Source organism: Suillus bovinus (assembly GCF_016758785.1).
Source record: "Suillus bovinus strain UH-Sbo-P2 chromosome Unknown EDB93scaffold_1, whole genome shotgun sequence".
Classification (NCBI taxonomy): Eukaryota; Fungi; Basidiomycota; class Agaricomycetes; order Boletales; family Suillaceae; genus Suillus; species Suillus bovinus.
The window spans coordinates 642,022-659,109 of record NW_024542057.1 but is presented as its reverse complement, the minus strand read 5'-3'; the positions used below and the strand labels follow the sequence as shown (position 1 = coordinate 659,109).

General features: G+C 47.0%; 10 protein-coding genes across 10 annotated transcripts; 5 read left to right on the top strand and 5 right to left on the bottom strand.

Annotated features, from left to right (window-relative positions):
• Positions 1-68: 68 nt before the first annotated feature.
• EDB93DRAFT_1244606 (uncharacterized protein) lies at positions 69-1,415 on the top strand (the record flags this gene model as incomplete). The annotated part of the gene is made up of 2 exons (XM_041452229.1): positions 69-170; positions 219-1,415. The coding sequence occupies 2 exons, from the start codon at positions 69-71 to the stop codon at positions 1,413-1,415; spliced, it is 1,299 nt and encodes a 432-aa protein (XP_041313566.1).
• Positions 1,416-1,557: 142 nt separating this feature from the next.
• EDB93DRAFT_19356 (uncharacterized protein) lies at positions 1,558-2,222 on the top strand. Its single transcript, XM_041455650.1, has 2 exons — positions 1,558-2,004; positions 2,053-2,222. The coding sequence occupies exons 1-2, from the start codon at positions 1,645-1,647 to the stop codon at positions 2,104-2,106; spliced, it is 414 nt and encodes a 137-aa protein (XP_041313565.1). The 5' UTR covers positions 1,558-1,644; the 3' UTR covers positions 2,107-2,222.
• On the top strand, positions 2,029-3,818 carry EDB93DRAFT_19331 (uncharacterized protein). Its single transcript, XM_041455648.1, has 4 exons — positions 2,029-2,068; positions 2,124-2,231; positions 2,295-2,315; positions 2,372-3,818. The coding sequence occupies exons 2-4, from the start codon at positions 2,130-2,132 to the stop codon at positions 3,617-3,619; spliced, it is 1,371 nt and encodes a 456-aa protein (XP_041313564.1). The 5' UTR covers positions 2,029-2,068; positions 2,124-2,129; the 3' UTR covers positions 3,620-3,818.
• A 593-nt stretch (positions 3,819-4,411) lies between these two features.
• On the bottom strand, positions 4,412-6,105 carry EDB93DRAFT_1112121 (uncharacterized protein; the record flags this gene model as incomplete). The annotated part of the gene is made up of 6 exons (XM_041448115.1): positions 5,707-6,105; positions 5,529-5,657; positions 5,285-5,481; positions 4,899-5,239; positions 4,606-4,845; positions 4,412-4,561 (listed from the first exon to the last, which is right to left on the bottom strand). Coding segments are annotated over exons 1-5 (1,216 nt in total), but the record flags the coding sequence as incomplete, so codon positions are not given.
• Positions 6,106-6,504: 399 nt separating this feature from the next.
• EDB93DRAFT_1099278 (uncharacterized protein) lies at positions 6,505-7,340 on the bottom strand (the record flags this gene model as incomplete). Its single annotated transcript, XM_041446914.1, has 4 exons — positions 6,505-6,696; positions 6,746-6,820; positions 7,148-7,213; positions 7,317-7,340. The coding sequence occupies 4 exons, from the start codon at positions 7,338-7,340 to the stop codon at positions 6,505-6,507; spliced, it is 357 nt and encodes a 118-aa protein (XP_041313562.1).
• Positions 7,341-9,128: 1,788 nt separating this feature from the next.
• EDB93DRAFT_1073778 (alpha/beta hydrolase fold-domain-containing protein) lies at positions 9,129-10,390 on the top strand (the record flags this gene model as incomplete). Its single annotated transcript, XM_041445038.1, has 5 exons — positions 9,129-9,405; positions 9,457-9,516; positions 9,566-9,728; positions 9,782-10,197; positions 10,278-10,390. The coding sequence occupies 5 exons, from the start codon at positions 9,129-9,131 to the stop codon at positions 10,388-10,390; spliced, it is 1,029 nt and encodes a 342-aa protein (XP_041313561.1).
• Positions 10,391-10,588: 198 nt separating this feature from the next.
• On the bottom strand, positions 10,589-11,120 carry EDB93DRAFT_1237099 (Endoribonuclease L-PSP; the record flags this gene model as incomplete). The annotated part of the gene is made up of 4 exons (XM_041451382.1): positions 10,589-10,674; positions 10,735-10,867; positions 10,931-11,019; positions 11,069-11,120. The coding sequence occupies 4 exons, from the start codon at positions 11,118-11,120 to the stop codon at positions 10,589-10,591; spliced, it is 360 nt and encodes a 119-aa protein (XP_041313560.1).
• Positions 11,121-11,805: 685 nt separating this feature from the next.
• On the bottom strand, positions 11,806-13,978 carry EDB93DRAFT_1073912 (uncharacterized protein; the record flags this gene model as incomplete). Its single annotated transcript, XM_041445051.1, has 11 exons — positions 11,806-11,940; positions 11,995-12,100; positions 12,156-12,227; positions 12,277-12,358; positions 12,406-12,478; positions 12,532-12,601; positions 12,649-12,786; positions 12,840-12,887; positions 12,937-13,071; positions 13,126-13,335; positions 13,383-13,978. The coding sequence occupies 11 exons, from the start codon at positions 13,976-13,978 to the stop codon at positions 11,806-11,808; spliced, it is 1,665 nt and encodes a 554-aa protein (XP_041313559.1).
• Positions 13,979-14,122: 144 nt separating this feature from the next.
• EDB93DRAFT_1260308 (IlvN-domain-containing protein) lies at positions 14,123-15,715 on the bottom strand (the record flags this gene model as incomplete). The annotated part of the gene is made up of 9 exons (XM_041454173.1): positions 14,123-14,420; positions 14,471-14,575; positions 14,634-14,697; positions 14,745-14,804; positions 14,860-15,087; positions 15,149-15,314; positions 15,366-15,529; positions 15,583-15,642; positions 15,697-15,715. Coding segments are annotated over 9 exons (1,028 nt in total), but the record flags the coding sequence as incomplete, so codon positions are not given.
• Positions 15,716-16,027: 312 nt separating this feature from the next.
• On the top strand, positions 16,028-17,088 carry EDB93DRAFT_1244600 (NAD(P)-binding protein; the record flags this gene model as incomplete). Its single annotated transcript, XM_041452228.1, has 6 exons — positions 16,028-16,267; positions 16,326-16,362; positions 16,413-16,529; positions 16,587-16,680; positions 16,733-16,923; positions 16,979-17,088. The coding sequence occupies 6 exons, from the start codon at positions 16,028-16,030 to the stop codon at positions 17,086-17,088; spliced, it is 789 nt and encodes a 262-aa protein (XP_041313557.1).

Below are 17,088 nucleotides of genomic sequence, written 5' to 3'. Positions count from 1 at the left end.
CGCAGCAGCTGTTCGCTCGTTCTAGCCTATTACACACTTGCTTCAGAGTTCTCGCCTTAGCCAACAACATGCAGACAGAAAACTCGAATTTCAATGTATTCGAGCCTGTTTCAGACATCATCAGTACACTACAAAACATCGCATCACAGCTCTCACGTTCGCAAGTGATTGTGCGTCGACTCCTTGGCCAATTCCGACATGTTACTGACGATTACTAGATTCCAATCCTTGAAACTCCATACTCTACACTCCCCAATATCGACCGCTCTACTGTCGAACCCGAATGCCAGAGTGTTATCAACACCATTGCTGAGCGCCAGCAGCAATTGGATGCAGTTTTGCATGAGATCTCGGGCCTGGAGATCGTGATGGATAGCATCATGAATCTTCATCAGCAAGCTGTCGATGAGAAGCAGAAAGTTACAGAGTCGATGAGTCTGCACAAGGGATTCGTGTCGGGTCTCTGGCGCCTGCCAACGAGAGTCCTATCCAACATATTCACCCACTGCCTCTCTACGACGTTGTCTCTTCCATCAATTTCCAAAGCTCCATTGCTGTTAACAAGAATATGCCGACGATGGAGAGAGGTTGCTGTGGGTACGCCCGATCTATGGTGCGGGATGTCTGCGAAAGCCGACCACAGAGATTGGAAGCGGGCAGCTTTTGGCTATAATTTGTGGCTCAAGCGTTCACAAGGACGTCCACTCTCATTAGCAACACTCGGTTACCGCCGCTCGATTAAACTACAGAGCTTTCTTCAGCCTTACCTCACTCGTATCACCTCTCTCCGAGTCCATATTCATGAATTCCCTGACCTTCCCGTTGCGGACCTGATAGTACTCCAGGAGCTGAATGTCGGAGGGATGAAGAATGCTGACATTCCGAATATTGTACAATCTATCTCGCAACTGCCATCCACTATGCGCAGTCTCAACGTCATTGATATGACGTCGTCTTTAGACATCAAGGACTTGTCACCTTTCTGGCCCGTATGGGCCCACTTGACGGATGTCCAGATCTCCGTACGTGACCCAAACGTAGTCGTCCATGTGCTTCAGCTATGTCCCAACCTGTCTTACTTAATTGTCCGCGTAGAATTCGACCGACGACCATTGAAATCGTTTGCACACACCAAATTACAATTCTTAGGCGTCCTTTATCCCGCCTTGTTCAAGCGCCTTTTACCTGGCCTGCTCAATGCGCTATCGCTCCCTAATTTGCGGTCACTTGAAGTTGAATGCCGCAATCATTCTTTGCCTCATGAGGATATGAAGGCATGGTTGGCACAGTCAAAGTGTCCCCTGGAGACCCTGACTGTCTGCGGTCAACTGACAGTAACAGATGCGCAGCAAGCGGAATATGTTTCCATTATTCCTTCCCTCAAAGTATTGCGCTCTTACAGGATTTTATGCTGATAATACTGGGTGGCTACATATTCGGACTGGCAGTAGAATGACACAATGCAACTGGTGAGAGAATAGCATAATTCGCGAAGCCAGAATTGACCAGCGCGAAAGCATCAGGGATTGACTTATCTAGTGAACACTCCCTAGTTTTTTGCCGTGGTACAGCATTCTTTGGGAGGATGAGGCGAAAGAAGGCGAATCCTTTCATATTTTATGTTGTCAGTGAGGAAGGGGTGGAATGGAAAGGACAACAAATGCACCAACGATGAGTCTGTCTGTCACGGTAATTAGGGATTGCTCCAATACAGAGTTTGGGACTTGCGAGTACTGGCTATGCTGTATTCACAATCTATCGATCAAGATTCCTCACGCTTCATCAGGAATCCCAAGTCCGAGCTCTAGAATTCAACAGAACCAAACAACGTCGTCATCGCCACCGGGAATTCAACATTACCTTCTGCCACTAGTACCTCTTTTACTTACTTCTTGGTACTATACAGTGATTCACCGGCACCATCCACACTTAGCCACTTTACATAACCGTTCCATATCATCTTATTGGCTAGTAGCTGTGCAGTCGTTTGTTCTACTCGCCGAGGTATGTTATCTCCAGTATCTCGTACTCGCTTGTGCTCACATATCCTAGTTTGTTGGTGTTCTAGGTACTACTCAATATTATAACGTTTGTTTCACTCGCTGAGTTCGCTCGTGCTCTAGCCTATCATGCCTTTGCTCCTCGCTTCAGCCAATAACATGCAGACAGCCTACTCACAATTCAATACATTCGAGTCTCTTTCAGATATCATCAGTGCACTACAAAACATCGTAGGTACCAAATTTCTTGAATCAGAATTTGTGTCAGCTGAGGATAACAACTATTTATTACAGCTCCTACGCTCGCAAGTGATTGTACGTCTACTCCTTGGACAATTTTGACATATCAGCATGTTACTGATGATCACTAGATTCCAGTTCTTGAAACTCCATACTCCAGAGTCCCCAATATCGACCACTATACTGTAGGATTCGAACGCCAGAGCGTCATCAACATCATCGCTGAGCGCCAGCAGCAATTGAATACAGTTTTGCATGAGATCTCGGGCCTGGAGACCGTGATGGATAGTGTCAAAAATATCTATCAGCAAGTCGTCGAAAAGAAGGAGAAGATTATACAGTCAATGAATCTTCACAAGGGACTCGTATCATCTCTCTGGCGCCTGCCGACGGAAATCCTATCTCAAATATTCAACTATTGTCTCCCTGAGATCGAATTGTGGTCCCTATCAGCCCAAGACCCAACCGAAATGTATACCGACCATCTCCCAGAAACCGAACGGTTGCGCCCATCAGTCCTAAAAGCCCCCATACTGCTGACAGGAATATGCCGACGATGGAGGGAAGTTGCTGTGGGTGCACCCGATTTATGGTGCAGGTTGTATGTGGAACGCGACGACAGAGACTGGGAGCAGGCAGCTCTTGGCTATGACTTGTGGCTGAAGCGTTCACGAGGACGTCCGCTTACGGTAACGCTCGGACATCACCGCTCAACTAAAATACGAAGCCTTCTTCAGCCTTACATGAATCATGTCACATCTCTCCGACTCTCCCACCCTCATGGCGATCACCCTTTTGTTACAGACCTCCCAGCACTTCAGGAGCTGACCATAAGAGGGTGGTCATGTCCTGACATTGCACGATCTATCTGGCAACTGCCGTCCACTATGCGCAGTCTCCACATCATTAGCATACGTTCATTTTTCAACATCGAGCACTTGTCTTCTTTCAGTTCTGCATTGGCCCAATTAACGGATGTTCAGATCGCTCTATATCACCTGGACACAGTCCTCCATTTGCTTCAGCTATGTCCCAACCTGTCCTCTTTAACTCTTCGCGTACAAAATGACCAACAAGATCCCTTGAACTCGTTTATGCACACCAAAATCCAAACCTTCCGCTTCGTGACTTGCCTGGAAGAGCCATCCTGTTTATCTGGTCTGCTCAATGTTCTATCGCTCCCTAATTTGCGCGCGTTTGAAGCTCGCCAGGAATCTTTTTTCCCTCATGAGGATATGAAGGCATTTTTGGCACGGTCAAAGTGCCCCCTGGAGACCCTGACCGTTAGTAGTCGAGTGAGGATAACAGATGCGCAGCGAGCGGAATACGTTTCTTTCGTTCCTTCTCTCGTGGTGGTAGTGGATCGCATTTCTACATGATACTGGGTGGTTACATCGAGAAATGACGGTTTCAGGTTGACAGTAAAATGATACAATGACATCGATACTTAGGAAAATAGAGTTATCAGCGCGCGAACTTAGGCATCAGAAATTATAATATCCATTGAACACTCCCCAATTTCTTGCTACGAACCACTGTACCGAAACAAGTGCCTTGCAGTCAACCCTGTGACCGTCCACCCAAGACCCACAGCATTCAAGTCCTGATCGGCTGTTCAAGTTGCGTGTAGCCACATCATCACTTGCCTCAAACTAATTCATTTTGGTTTCATCATATCTTTACGGCTGCTACATCTCCTACCAATGTCTTCCACTGTGTCATCGTTGGCTATGTGACCATGCATATATTTACAAGCAGCAATAAAAGCAAGGAATCGACCACAAGACATATCATTATTTGCGCTGCTTAGGCTAAGGTTCGGCCTTTTCACACGTCCCAATGAAACGCGTTTCATCGACAGTGTGACTGGTTGTCTGTGGACAATACGTGCTACAGCCATACACATTGGAAACGGTTCTGTGGTTAGATGAAACACCATCACGCCTACTTCGTCTTCCTCTTTCGAGACAGGGATGGGGATGGACTAATCTCTTACCCAGAGAGTGCACATGGAGAAAACGGCTTGGGCTGTGATGTAGTTCATGATGAGTGTGCTGCAGAAATAGAGGAATTAGGTGCGATTAGCTATGACGTTTATTGTTTCGTTCCTTCACAACTTTTGACACTGCTCCAATATTGCTATTATGCGTGTCACATATATGAACTCGGCTCTACCAACCCTTCCATGGGACCCAGATGTCGACCACTTTGTCACCTCCTTCATTCGAATCGACGATGTAGTACCACGAGTGACCAGCGGCTATCAAACAAGCATGCTGCCCAATGATCTCGATGGTATCTCCGATCTTCAATGTGGAATCTGTGCGACCTGACTCTGGGTCTGGGGGGACTTGCACCAATATCCCGTGCTCCTGCGAAATTCTCCCTAGCTTCCATGACTTGCCAACAACCTCCCCGAACCCTGGAATCCGACCCGTGTCTTTGCTCATAGCTATGGCACCAGCATCGCACATGGCCTCGTCTAACCCGTCGCTTCCTCTTCCTGGATAGTATGAAATGACGGTGGCCAAGACCTTCTGAGAGATTTGTGGACGGCCGATCAAGGTTGTGTGTAGCTGCTGGAGGTCGAGCATGGGATAATTTCCTGTACGAGTCGGATTATGCCACGCTTAAACCTTCTTGATCAGGTTCGCTTACCTGTATGGAGCTCTAGTGTTCCATTGAGCGTGGATGTCATCTTCAGCTTTGCTTCCGCGGTTGCGCTAAGAGCTGTGGGAGTGGATCCCACGGAGAGGACGAATGGCTGATTGTCGACCTCTCTGTCGTTTGACTCTGCCAAAACTTCCATGGCCATGGCCGCTGCATCATTGGTAAGACGCACTTCCCCTGTTAAATACGAGGTGGCTTGTTCTACTGATGTTGATCCATACGAGTATCCTGCGTGGGTGTAAAAACCAAACACCGAAATTGCCGAAGACGCAAAAACCCTCCTCATGAATGCCTTGAAAGATACAGGCTCTGGAAGTATCCCGGCTCGCCTATGTTTGTGAGTAATATATAACGGTGGTATTATGAGAACATACTTCAGACCGCCATTCATCTTGATAAAGGCAGACCATTTCTTCGGGTGCTCTTGCGCTTTCTCGTATTCCTCCAGAAATTTTACTTGATCTAAATGATCCAAGAGAATACGAACGGTTCCTCCATATTTTGTCATCTCAGCATGTAGAGCAGACAGATCATCCAGTTTGTTCAAACCAACTGGAAGGCCGTAAAGAATCTGAAAAGTGGATGAGTCGAGACAATCTTATATGCCTCTGGACTGACATCTTTGACTGTACCGTCGGCTACGAGACCACCTTGCACGACTCCCCAAGCTTCCATGAGCGTTGATACAACGACCGCAGAAGTTTTGCTGACATCTGAAACTAGCTGCATTTTCGTTCCTTCGACTGTCTGGTGAAACTCATCACAGTCGATTTCATTTGTGCTTGACCTCTCCTACCTTGTGTGTCTTCAAGTGTGCTCTAAAAGTTGCCCCCCAGCTCCTGGCATTCTCGTGCATCTTCCTGCAGTTATCTGCGAACACCGCGCGGTCCACGACGAAGGCGGGTGTTCTTAGACCATCGAGTGGTTTGCCCACAAAATCAGCAACCAATGCATCTTTATTCGGGTTAAGAAAGTGCATCGGCGTTTTAGTCTGCAGTATGGGTGACATGATCTTTGCGGGGAAATTGGCTGTCATATCAGCCAATAGCACTTGCTTATAAGTATACAATGTAAGCTGCTTCTCTGCAAAATCTACATCGTATCTACCCCGTGATGATATCGTTGCAGCTACCATGTGGTGTGTTTTGTACACATTACGTGGCAGGCTTTGCAAGTTCCACCGTGACGGTATTTCGTAACGACTCGGAGTATTAACAGTTCTTGCGGAATTCCGTTGTATGTCCTGGTGATCTCACGAGATCGGTCCGCTCTGACCGAGGTGGATATTCCCCATTACGAGCCTACGCCCATCATTGCTTTTGGCTAGTGCGGCTGAGGCAGAATTATTTGTGGGCAATTGTGCTAGCAGAAAGTGGCAGAATCGCCACTGTTCTGCCACTTGTAGGCAAATTTTTCAAAGCGCCAATTACAAGGCTATGTGTACAACAATGTATCACTATAAAGCATCATTCCCGCTGTCCTGCGTTGTGTGAGGTGTAATCAGCTACCATGATCTTGTCATCAACAGAAGACCTTGGTCAACATGCTTCAATTCTGCAAAATATAAATTTAGCCTTCCAACACCTCATTTCTGTCAACTAGCACCCGTTCCACGGCCCGTCTTGCGTTTCAGTAGCGCAAATGCTATGTCGATCTCATCAAGTGATATTGGATCCAGGACTTCATCGATATTCTGAGTCTGTAGTGCTAGTGGCGCAAAATTGGCTTCTGGATCAGCAGCTACATCGACATTGATGCCTGGCTGTGCATGTGCACGCATTGCAGACTAAAACGCCAATACATTTTCTTAGCCCCAAGAAAGATGCATTGGTTACTGACTTTGTGAGTAAACTACTCAATGCTCTGAAAATATCCGCCTTCGTCGTGGATCGCGCGGTGTTCGCATAGAACTGCAGAAAGATTTAAGATGCACGAGAATGGCAGAGACTGGGGAGAAATCTTTAGAGGGCACTTGAAAGGTGCACAAGGTAGGAGAGGTCAAGCACAGATGAAATTGACTGAGAGACAGTTGGAGGAACAAAATTGCAGCTACTTTCAAATATCGGCAAAACTTCTACGGTCGTTGTATCGATACTCATGGAAGCTTGAGGAGTCGTGCAAGGTGGTCTCGTAGCCGACGGTACAGCCAAAAATGTCAGTCCAGAGGCATGTAAAATGCGCTCTTTTTTGCTTCCTGTGCCGAAGGCACAATGGGTGTGTGCTAGTATATTACTCACGGACATAGGCGAGCTGGGATACTTCCAAAGCTCGTATCGTTCAAAGCATGAGGAGGGTGTTTGCATCTTTGACAATTTCAGTATTTGGATTTTACACCCACGCAGGATACTCGTATGGATCAACATCAGTAGAGAAAGCCACCTCGTATTCAACCGGAGTGCATCTTACCGATGACGCAGCGGCCATGGCCATGGAAGTTTTGGCAGAGTCAAATGACAAGGAGGTCGACAATCAGCTACTCGTCCGATGCATTCTGACATCTCTTAGCGCAACTGCGGAAGCAAAGCTGAAGATGACACCTTCTGAGAGACTTGTGGAAGGCCGGTCAAGGTCGTGTAGCTGCTAGAGGTCGAGCATACCGGGATAGTTTCCTGTGTGACTCGGATCACTATCCTATTGAGCATAGGTCTTGGCCACCGTCGTTTCATACTATCCCGGAAGAAGAAGCGACGGGTTAGATGAGGCCATGTGCGATGCTGGTACCATAGCTATGAGCAAAGACACGGGTCGGATTCCAGGGTTCGGGGAGGTTGTTGGCAAGTCATGAAGCTAGGGAGAATTTCGCAGGAGCACGGATTCTACGTTGCAGATCGGAGATACCATCGAGATCCTTGGGCAGCACGCTTTTTTTGATAGCCGCTGGTCACTCGTGGTACTACATCGTCGATTTGGATGAAGGAGGTGACAGAGTGGTTGACATCTGGATCCCATGAAAAGGTTGGTAGTTCCGGTACCCAAAAGGGTGCTTGTCTCACGAATTGTTATGTCTGTCATGTAGAAAGTAGTTTGAGAAACCAAAGACCCAGTCTAGAGACAGTAATACAGTGTGCAAGAAACCTCGAAAACACAGTTTGGATTCAAATTATTAAGAGTCTTACTAAGCACGACTGCATCTCCTGTCTTTTTTCATCAATTTTAAATATTACAACTTTATACGCATATCACGCGACGCTTACTTTCTGGTTTTCAACGTCCCCGTCGTCAAAACACCTCTTTGTTTCCAAAGCTTCCCCTCATATGCACCTTGAGCTGCTCACATTTTCCTTTCATGCTCGTGCTCAAAAGATCGTCTCTATTCATGTAGACGTCGCCGAATCCAGCGCACTCCCAACCCTGAAGCCAGAAGCAGAAATCCCAAAAATGTCTCATTAATTCAAAGCCTCTCCTCAAATACCGTCACCAACTAAGTTCTATCTGTTTTCCCAAGTCTCAGCCTTGTAAGAAGAAAGTGGTCACAATTCATGTTCTTTCTCATGCACATCAACTTCATGATGGACACTGGCAATCACGCATCAGAAGCTGTTCGAACTCTAGATGTGGTTCTAAATCGGTCCCACAGTCCCACCCCAAACTTCAGCCAAAGAAGAAACGGGCACAAGTGACTGCTGTGTTACCCACGTGAGGATGAGCCACCGTGCACACTAGTCTGCCTCGAGCTCCAAGCTGATCTTCTGATTTCTTTTTTCCATGTTCTGCATTTTTATTTATTGAAGTCCTCGTGGTGAATCCGGAATGGTAAGTACTGAATCTATCCTCCTAGTAATGTATCCTTCCTTGATAATCATTTTCTGCCTCCAGCTACAATCTGGTGTCCATATAATTTGTGTATCTAGTCCTGGGACACGAGATCTTTTTCACAATGCTCAGGTCTCCAAGGCCTCGAGGAGTTTATGGAATGCGTGTGTCGCAAAAGTGCCTCTAATTCGAGCTCCGACCCTGGCCACCTGATGCTCCTATCAAAACTTTTAATCTAAGCACATGGATCATAGTTGCGACCTAGGGAGTTGCGGTGTTTGAGTGAGTGATACCGTACAACTATCGTCTATTAACAGTTCCTCGTATCTACGGAATTCCGTCATATGTCCTGGTGACCTTACAGGATCGGTCCGCTCTGACCGAGGTGAATTGTCCAACCTCTACATAGAGAATACATTTGGAAAACATCTGCTTATTGAGTTCGAATCCATTGTTTTAGTTGAAATGGCAGCCCCGCAAGCTATTGACCCAGACATCCTTCCACGTCTCGATCCCGAGTACGTCGCCTTCCACAATAAATATGTTGCTCACCTCGTTCCTCCTCACTTGCTACCTTGGGACCCCGCCATCCGTAAAGGTGACACCGTACCGGGAAGCGCAGAGGTTTTGTCAGTCGGCAGTGTTCAAGATTATGACTTGAGCCACTGTAAGGTACGCGTCTTTACGCCGGAGGGCACCCCTCCTTCCGAAGGCTGGCCTGCATACGTCTGGTACCACGGTGGTGAGTTTGAGGCACCTTTCAATATCAATGATATTGAAGCAGTACTATAAGGCGGATGGACCCTCGGAAACATTAGCTCAGAAAACGCTTTCTGCTCTCGGCTTTGCAAAGGTACATTACTAGGTATCAAAACACACCTTTGTTTATCACTAGCTTGTAGGGGCGAGGTGTGTTGTAGCATCACCAGATTATCGTCTTGCGCCAGAACATCCTTACCCCGCCGCAGTGGAAGATTCATTTGAAACGCTACAATGGGTCTTTGAGAAGGGAAAATCCCTCCTAGGAGTTGACCCTACGAGACTGGCGATTGGTGGTTCATCTGCGTAGGTGATTATCGGCCGATGTATCGAAATTGATTTGACCAATCTTTGTGTAGTGGCGGTAATCTTGCTGCCATAATCTCCATGAAGGCTGCCGAGCTTCAACCGCCTATCCCTTTGAAGCTTGCGCAGCTCATTGTTCCAGTGACTGACAATACTGCTCTCCACACGGATAATCGGTACCCATCTTGGAAAGAGAACGCAAATACAGTCTGGCTCAATACAGGGAGGATGCTCTGGTTCCGTAATTTTTATGTGCCAAAAGAGGCAGAGAGGACCGAGTGGGACAACTCTCCAATCTTTGCGCCCGATGAGCTTCTAGCCAAATCTCCAAAGACCTGGATCGCGGTGATGGAACTTGACATTCTTAGGGACGAAGGCCTGGCATATGGCGAACGACTCAAGAAAGTTGGCGTGCCAGTCTCGCACAAAGTGTATAAGAAGGCACCCCATCAGATTTTGGCTATGGATGGTATGCCTCCTTATATTGTTATTACACAATTGATTAGCTGATCATATCTATCCGTTTTCTCTATAAGGGTAAGTCACAAGAGTACTTTCTTATTCAATGCTCTTCTCATCCAATCTTCAGTGTTCTGAGTGTCGGTCGTGAGCTCGTGAGTGATGCCGTCGAGAACCTTGCCGAAACTTTTGGCACATTATGAATAATTGGAGTTGCTTGTACGAAGTAAAATCAGGCTGAATGTGATAACGAGAATTTGAACGCTTTTTTCGTCAAGCCTGTGCTATAGGTACTACTGTCATCCAGGTCTTTTGATTGCCCAAGGGTGAGTATTATTGGTGTGAAATTGATAGGGTCCTATCTCTTTTCGAATAGCACCTCAGAATCGCGAGTGAGACAATCAAACTGCAGCAATCGCTTCGATCTCGATGTCCACATCAAGAGGTAGTCCCCCAGCTTGGATACATGTACGAGCCGGCTTAGGGTCTGGGAGAAACTGAAGATGTTGTTAATGATCTAATCCCGATCAGAAGTAATGATTATGACGAGCCTTAATATACTCCTCGTTCATGGCCGCGAAGTCGCCCATGTTCTTGAGGTAAATGTTCACTTTCACCACTTTGTCCCATGACGAACCAGCCGTTTTCAATACGTCGCTCAAGTTAGAGAGGCATTGAACCTGCAAAGCTCGGGTGTCAGGTAACAGGCAATAGCTTCATCATAATGAACTTGCAGTGTGGACTTTGATATCTCCTGGGACCACGTTGCCTGTGCTGTCCGCAGGGATTTGTCCGCTGCAGAAGACAAGGCCTGGGATCTTCACCGCATGCGCTGAGGCCCGTTGATCAATTTCATATCACCGACTCGTTTGAACTCATACAATACATAGGTGCTAGCGGCCTTTCCTGGCTGTTGATTTTTTGAACGGACATGTTGAATATCAATGGCAGAAGAAAAACAGATCCAAGGGGATTAGAACAATCAACTTGATATCAAGCTATATAATATGCGGACAAGAAGCCCTGTCATGAATTATAAGTTGTTCAGGTGACTAGACATCTTATCTTAGACCGTTAAGTCCTACGTGGCATCGATATCGACCAACCATGTGAGCTGCGGGATAGTGTCACAAGATAGCGGAGGAGACACATTCGCACTTACGGATTCCGTTTTTCCGAAGCGCCGCCAACGTTGTAAATTGTTACCGCAAGATCTGGTCACCAATCATCCAAGGCTTGTATATCTGTCCATACCACCTGGCGACCACTCTGAAGACATCCCACGTTCCTGGAGTGCAGGTTTGTCAGGCTCACCACCAGGATAAAGGCAATAATGACTGGATTCAGACAGTACGAGAATCTACGGCAAGAAAAAGAATTCTCTGAGAAAATGAAACTCGTCATGAGATGAACAAGAATCGGCGATCAACCTGCCTGTGCTTGTTATCTTTTCTCCGGAAGACTATGCACAGCATAAGTTTGGGAATACCAATCGAATCGGCCAACAGAGACCTGTAGCATACAAGCATCAATATCTTCAAACCGTTATCACTTCAGCATGGAATATAAATCGAGAAACAGTCAGTTGAGTGGCGACCGCAGTCGATGGAGATATCGCTCATTGATGCGCAGCCATTATCGCATCCGAGATAAATACCGCAGAGACTTGTTTGCCACCAAACCACCGAGCGTTCAGACCCTGTACAGCTTTCTTGGCGGATTCGATTGTGTCAAACTTGACGTAGATCTCACCCTATAGTTGCGTTCAAAAACTGAATCAAAAACTATATGCAAATTGAATGCAAACCTGTGTCTCCCTTTCAACCTTGATGGCCTCTACTCTGCCGTATTTTTCTTCACACTCGCCTTTGACATCGTCGGCAAGCTCTTTATCCCAGTCACGGTCAGTTTCCCTATAGTACGAGAAAAATTGTTAGAAGAAACTCGATTGCTTGGATGTAAACCCACTCTTCTGGGTCAAACATATTCTTCAATAAGACAGAACGGGACTGCATAGCTTGTGGAATGTTTGGTTTGTTGCTACAAACAATTGTAAGATAAGCTGTTGGTATAGTTGGATTTTACATACACAAGTTGCGGCTTCGGAGCAGGCTCGATTCTAGCAAGTTTCTGCATTAGTGCTTGTCGTGATGCTGCGTTCAAATTACCGCCTATAAAAATATTAGTAAACACTTATGAAATGTTGATTAAAACGCACCGCCAGCTTCGTCCAACGAATCCTGCTGTGCGTATCGCACAGTGCCCTTCTCGTGGACTGTATTGACTCTCAGCTGTAGCTGAAATTGAATGACAATCTATGAGTTTGCGATTTGGGATGCCATACCGTTCTACCAGCAAGCTCGAAACCTTCCATCTGTTCAAGAGCCATTCTGGCATCCTCGGCACGTTTATATCTGTTGAATTTAGCGGATGCCTAGAAGGCAAGACAACGTTTACTTACTGCACAAACGCGTAACCTTTGCTGCGCCCGGTCATAGGGTCTCTGTGCAAATCAACAAATTCTAGTTCCCCGAAGGGTTCAAAGACCTGCTTGATATCGGATTCGGTAAGGTTGAAATGCAAGGAACCAACGTAAAGTCTGAAAAGCAATACGTCACAACTTTGGAGCGAGTAGCTGAGAAGTTTTCTTACTGCATAGCTCCATGAGGCGCATGAACGCCGGGTGGAAGATTTAGGTTCCTCGACGAACTATCAGATGGCAGAAACACGCTACACATGCAAAACTCACCCGTCTCCTGGATGAAGCCTATTCCTTTCTGACTCAGTCAATTGAACCATGATAGGGAGACCCATTACGACTGTTCCGCTCAATGACATAGCTTTCTCTACCAAATCGATCGACCGGAACTCGACGTATCCGATACTACCAAAAGGCATGAGCATCTCGAGAATAATCTCAGGAAATGATGAAGCGCACCCTTTAGAACGGCGTGACAACCGGTCCGTGACAATCCTAGAATCCATTACGGTCCCTTCGCCAAGTTTATCCTCAAAAAAGTATCCAAGGTCACGCGCCGTGAGCCGAGCGGCAAGCTGAGAAACAAAGACCGACCGAGCTTCCGAATCGTCTTCTTTAGGTTCGTCGGGATTGTAGTCTTCTTGAGCCTCGTAAGTAGGTGAGGGTCGTCTGAATATTATGAGCCAATGAGACATGGTAATAAAAAGGTGACGCACTTGATTGGCGGGGAACTCATTTTTAACGAGCTTTTGTCTATCTCCTCCTCATTGAGTGAGGTATCATTGATGGGGGGATGTTTGTCGTGCGCATGATCCCTGTCCCTCCGCAACCGAGGGGGGTCATCGAACTCGTCTCGTGGGTCACGATACCTACGTTCACGTGAGCGTTCTCTACGGTCATGACCCCTTCGTGGACTGTCCTTGAGCGGAAATACAGCAGAAGACTCGTCCATGTCATCGTATCTCTTCTTCTTCAAGCGCTCATCCGGGGGCTCGTCTGTTTCGTCCCTCTTGCGGCGCCTGTCACGGTCTCCCCCATCACGGTCACGGCGATGGACGTCTCCCCGCTCTCGTCTATCATCATCACGATGACGCCTGTCTTTGTCTTTTTCACGATCGCGGTCCCTGTGGGACCTATCGCGCGAGCGATCACGATAATCTCGTTCGCTTCCTCTGTCGCGACTGCGTCGTCGTTTGTCGTCATAGTCTCTTTCTTTGCGCTTTTCACGACGGTCACGGTCTCGCTCGTGCGAGCCAGAACGAAGAGACCGCCTCGTGCGATGGGTATCAGTGGAATGGTTGCGAGACCTCATAAGGGTATCAGTGGGTGGGTTGAAAATAAATCATAAGTGTGAAAGACGCACGATTTTCGATTGGGAGATATGTCTACATCCATATTGCTTGGCGGTGAGTTTCGCTTGTGGTGGACGGTGTTTGAGTTGCTTGCAGTGATTCGGAACAAACATGCGAAAACTTCGTGTGTCAACACAGCCACACGCCTAAATATGATTTTTGGAGACAAAAAAGTGGCCATGCATGGTGGCACGTAAGTACTTAAACTTTGTGGCCTTACATAGGGTCGATGAAATTTGTCTACAAAAGCCCAGCCAACCTTGCCCTGACGCGCTTCTCAGCCTTGACGAGCTCCATCTCCTCTGATCGTTTATACAGCTCATTCAGGGGGTTCGTATCACCTTCCTTGTCAAGATCATCCTCAATTTGGCTGAAAGCCTCGCAGAATTTTCCACTCAATATCTGCATAGGAGAATTCAGCAAGGTTTTGGAATTGAAAAGAAAAATCATGCCTGGTTGTACAGGATGTCCTTGAAGTGTTCCCGCATGGCTCCTCCTTCGAGCTTGAGTGAACCACCCAGTTGACCATACTGAGAGATAGTAGAATGGTGCTTGAGCTATTTTTTTTACTAAGCATTAGCAACATATGTCATTTTACTTCGTACATATGCTTACCTGTGCCACGAAACCATCATCCGCGGCTCGTTCGAAGATCTCTGCAGGTTCTTTCGACATCCACCTGGGAGTGTATTCATTACAAATAAAGTCTGTTAAACAACAACTCACATTTCATAGCAAAGAGCCTCGTCTGAGCACCCAGCATCCTTTAGGACATTGAAAGCTTCCCTGACGATAACTGTGTCATTTATGGTGGCGTTTGAAACTTTGGCGGTATTCAAACCTGAACATCATAATAATGTTGGGCCAGAGGGCTTGTTCAGCGAAGAGATCCATCATCGTTTCTTCCCGCACCGACGAAGCAATAGCTCCCTGTTTGGTTGCACCAATGGCGCGGGAGAGTGCAAGAGCTGCATCCAAGCCTTTACCGGTTCCGTTCTGCTCGACGGAAACAAAGCAAGGGAAACCACGACCCCTCTCGTGGAGAGAACGCACTGAAGAGCCAATCATCCTGTGAAAAAGCGATAGTCAGGGATCGTGTAACTCGGCAAAATGTACAATTACCGACTTACCGTGGCGCAACCATCACGACATCCTGCCCTGGCTGAAATTTCAACAAGTTGAAGAAAACGTTATACCCAGAAGCAACAACAATAGTGGTATCACTCTTCAAATTGGGTGAGAATTGCTCATTAAACACGCGGGGTTGGACCTGGTCTGGTATCAGGATAAAAAGCACTAGGAATTCCTGCGATTAGTTAGAGTTGAATGGTATGAATTCATACATACCGTCTGCCACTGCGGCAGCTGTTGCGAAGTTGTGTTCGACGTGAAAGCCCTTGGCTTTCGCAGTCTCAGCATACGAATCTACCCGGTTGGCAATCAGGATTTGATCATTAGGAATGCCACTGTCGCGTAAGTTCTGCGCTTGTGCAGAGCCTTGATTTCCAAAGCTAAGAAATAAAATGAACGGGGTCCAAAGGCATTAACGGACTTCAAGACTTGCCCGAGGAACACAATCTTCTTGTTGCTCAGGACACCTAGGTCCGCGTCAGAGTCATAGTAACTGCAAAGTGAATTTTAAAATCTTCATGGCGTTCTAAGATAATCAGACACGCACATCTTGGCCTGTCCCATGATGAAGTTGAATTCAAGTCTGGAGAGGAGAGCACGCTTGTAGAACACCCATTTCCCTTTATCATGGGTCCTTATAACATACAATACAGCGGGAGAAGCAGCCGAATGACAGTCCCAATGACCCTTGGTGCGAGTCACGTTCCCTGATTATAGAATCAAAAGGAGGTGTAATGAGTTTGTGGCGAAGGTCATGAGGAGCACAAGATGATAGAAGACCCAGTTCGCGGACCGGTCGAAACCGTCCACTCGTACATCATCCCGGAATTCCGGATGGCACTGTATATAGAGAGAGGGATTCCTTGAGTCGTCTGACTATGGCTTTGCTGGCGGACAAGATCGTGTGTATAACTGGATCGTCTCGAGGCATTGGCCGAGCATGCGCGGTCGAATCTGCTGGACATGGTGCAATTGGCTTAATATTGCATTACTTTGGAGACCAGGAAACCGAAGCAGAGTTTCAGTCTTTGAAAGAAGAGATATATGTAACAACTCACAATCACTGTCGAGTGGTCGGTGTGCCCGGCGATATCGCGGACTCGGAGACTTCACAAAAGGTGCGCTGTTTAAATTATAAACAACCAGCTGTTCAAGTTCTCACAACATCCAAAATAGATCGTCGAAGCAGGCGTCGAAGCGTTTGGACGAATCGGTAGGACTTGTAAATCAAGAGATATTTTAGCTGATGCTCGAACTTCCCAGATGTGCTCGTCAGTAATGCGGGAATTTGTCCATTCGCTGAGTTCTTGACGATGCCCCATGCTATATGGGAACGTACCCGACAAGTAAACTTGGATGGCTCCTTTTACGTGGTACAAGGTGTGTACCTCATGATTATGACAATACGACTCTGAGGTAATATCGCATTTCGTGCAGCTGTGGCAAGTCAAATGAAGAGCCAGGTCCCCCAAGGCGGGTCTATCATCGGTCTGGCTTCCATTTCAGCACTCGTGGGCGGTGAATTTCAATGGTTCGCATATTGATACATCGACGATTGAAACTCAACCTTTTAAAATGCATAGTCACTACACGCCGACAAAGGCAGGTATCGTGTCGATGATGCAAAGTTGTGCTATCGCTCTTGGGAAGTATAACATACGTTGCAACGCTATACTTCCTGGCACGATTGCTACAGACATCAATAAAGAGGACCTTGCGAATGAAGAAAAGCGGGAGTATACGATCAAAAGGACTGTGCTCGGGAGACTTGGTGGTACGGTTCAGCTAAAAGTGTCTGCTGTTGCTGAAGTTTGATCTCCTAAATATAGCTCCCGACGATATAGCTGGGCCTATGGTATTCCTTGCCAGCGATCTCGCAAAGTATGTCACCGGCGCGCAACTGCTAGTAGACGGCGGCCTGTTTGTCAATCTTCAATGA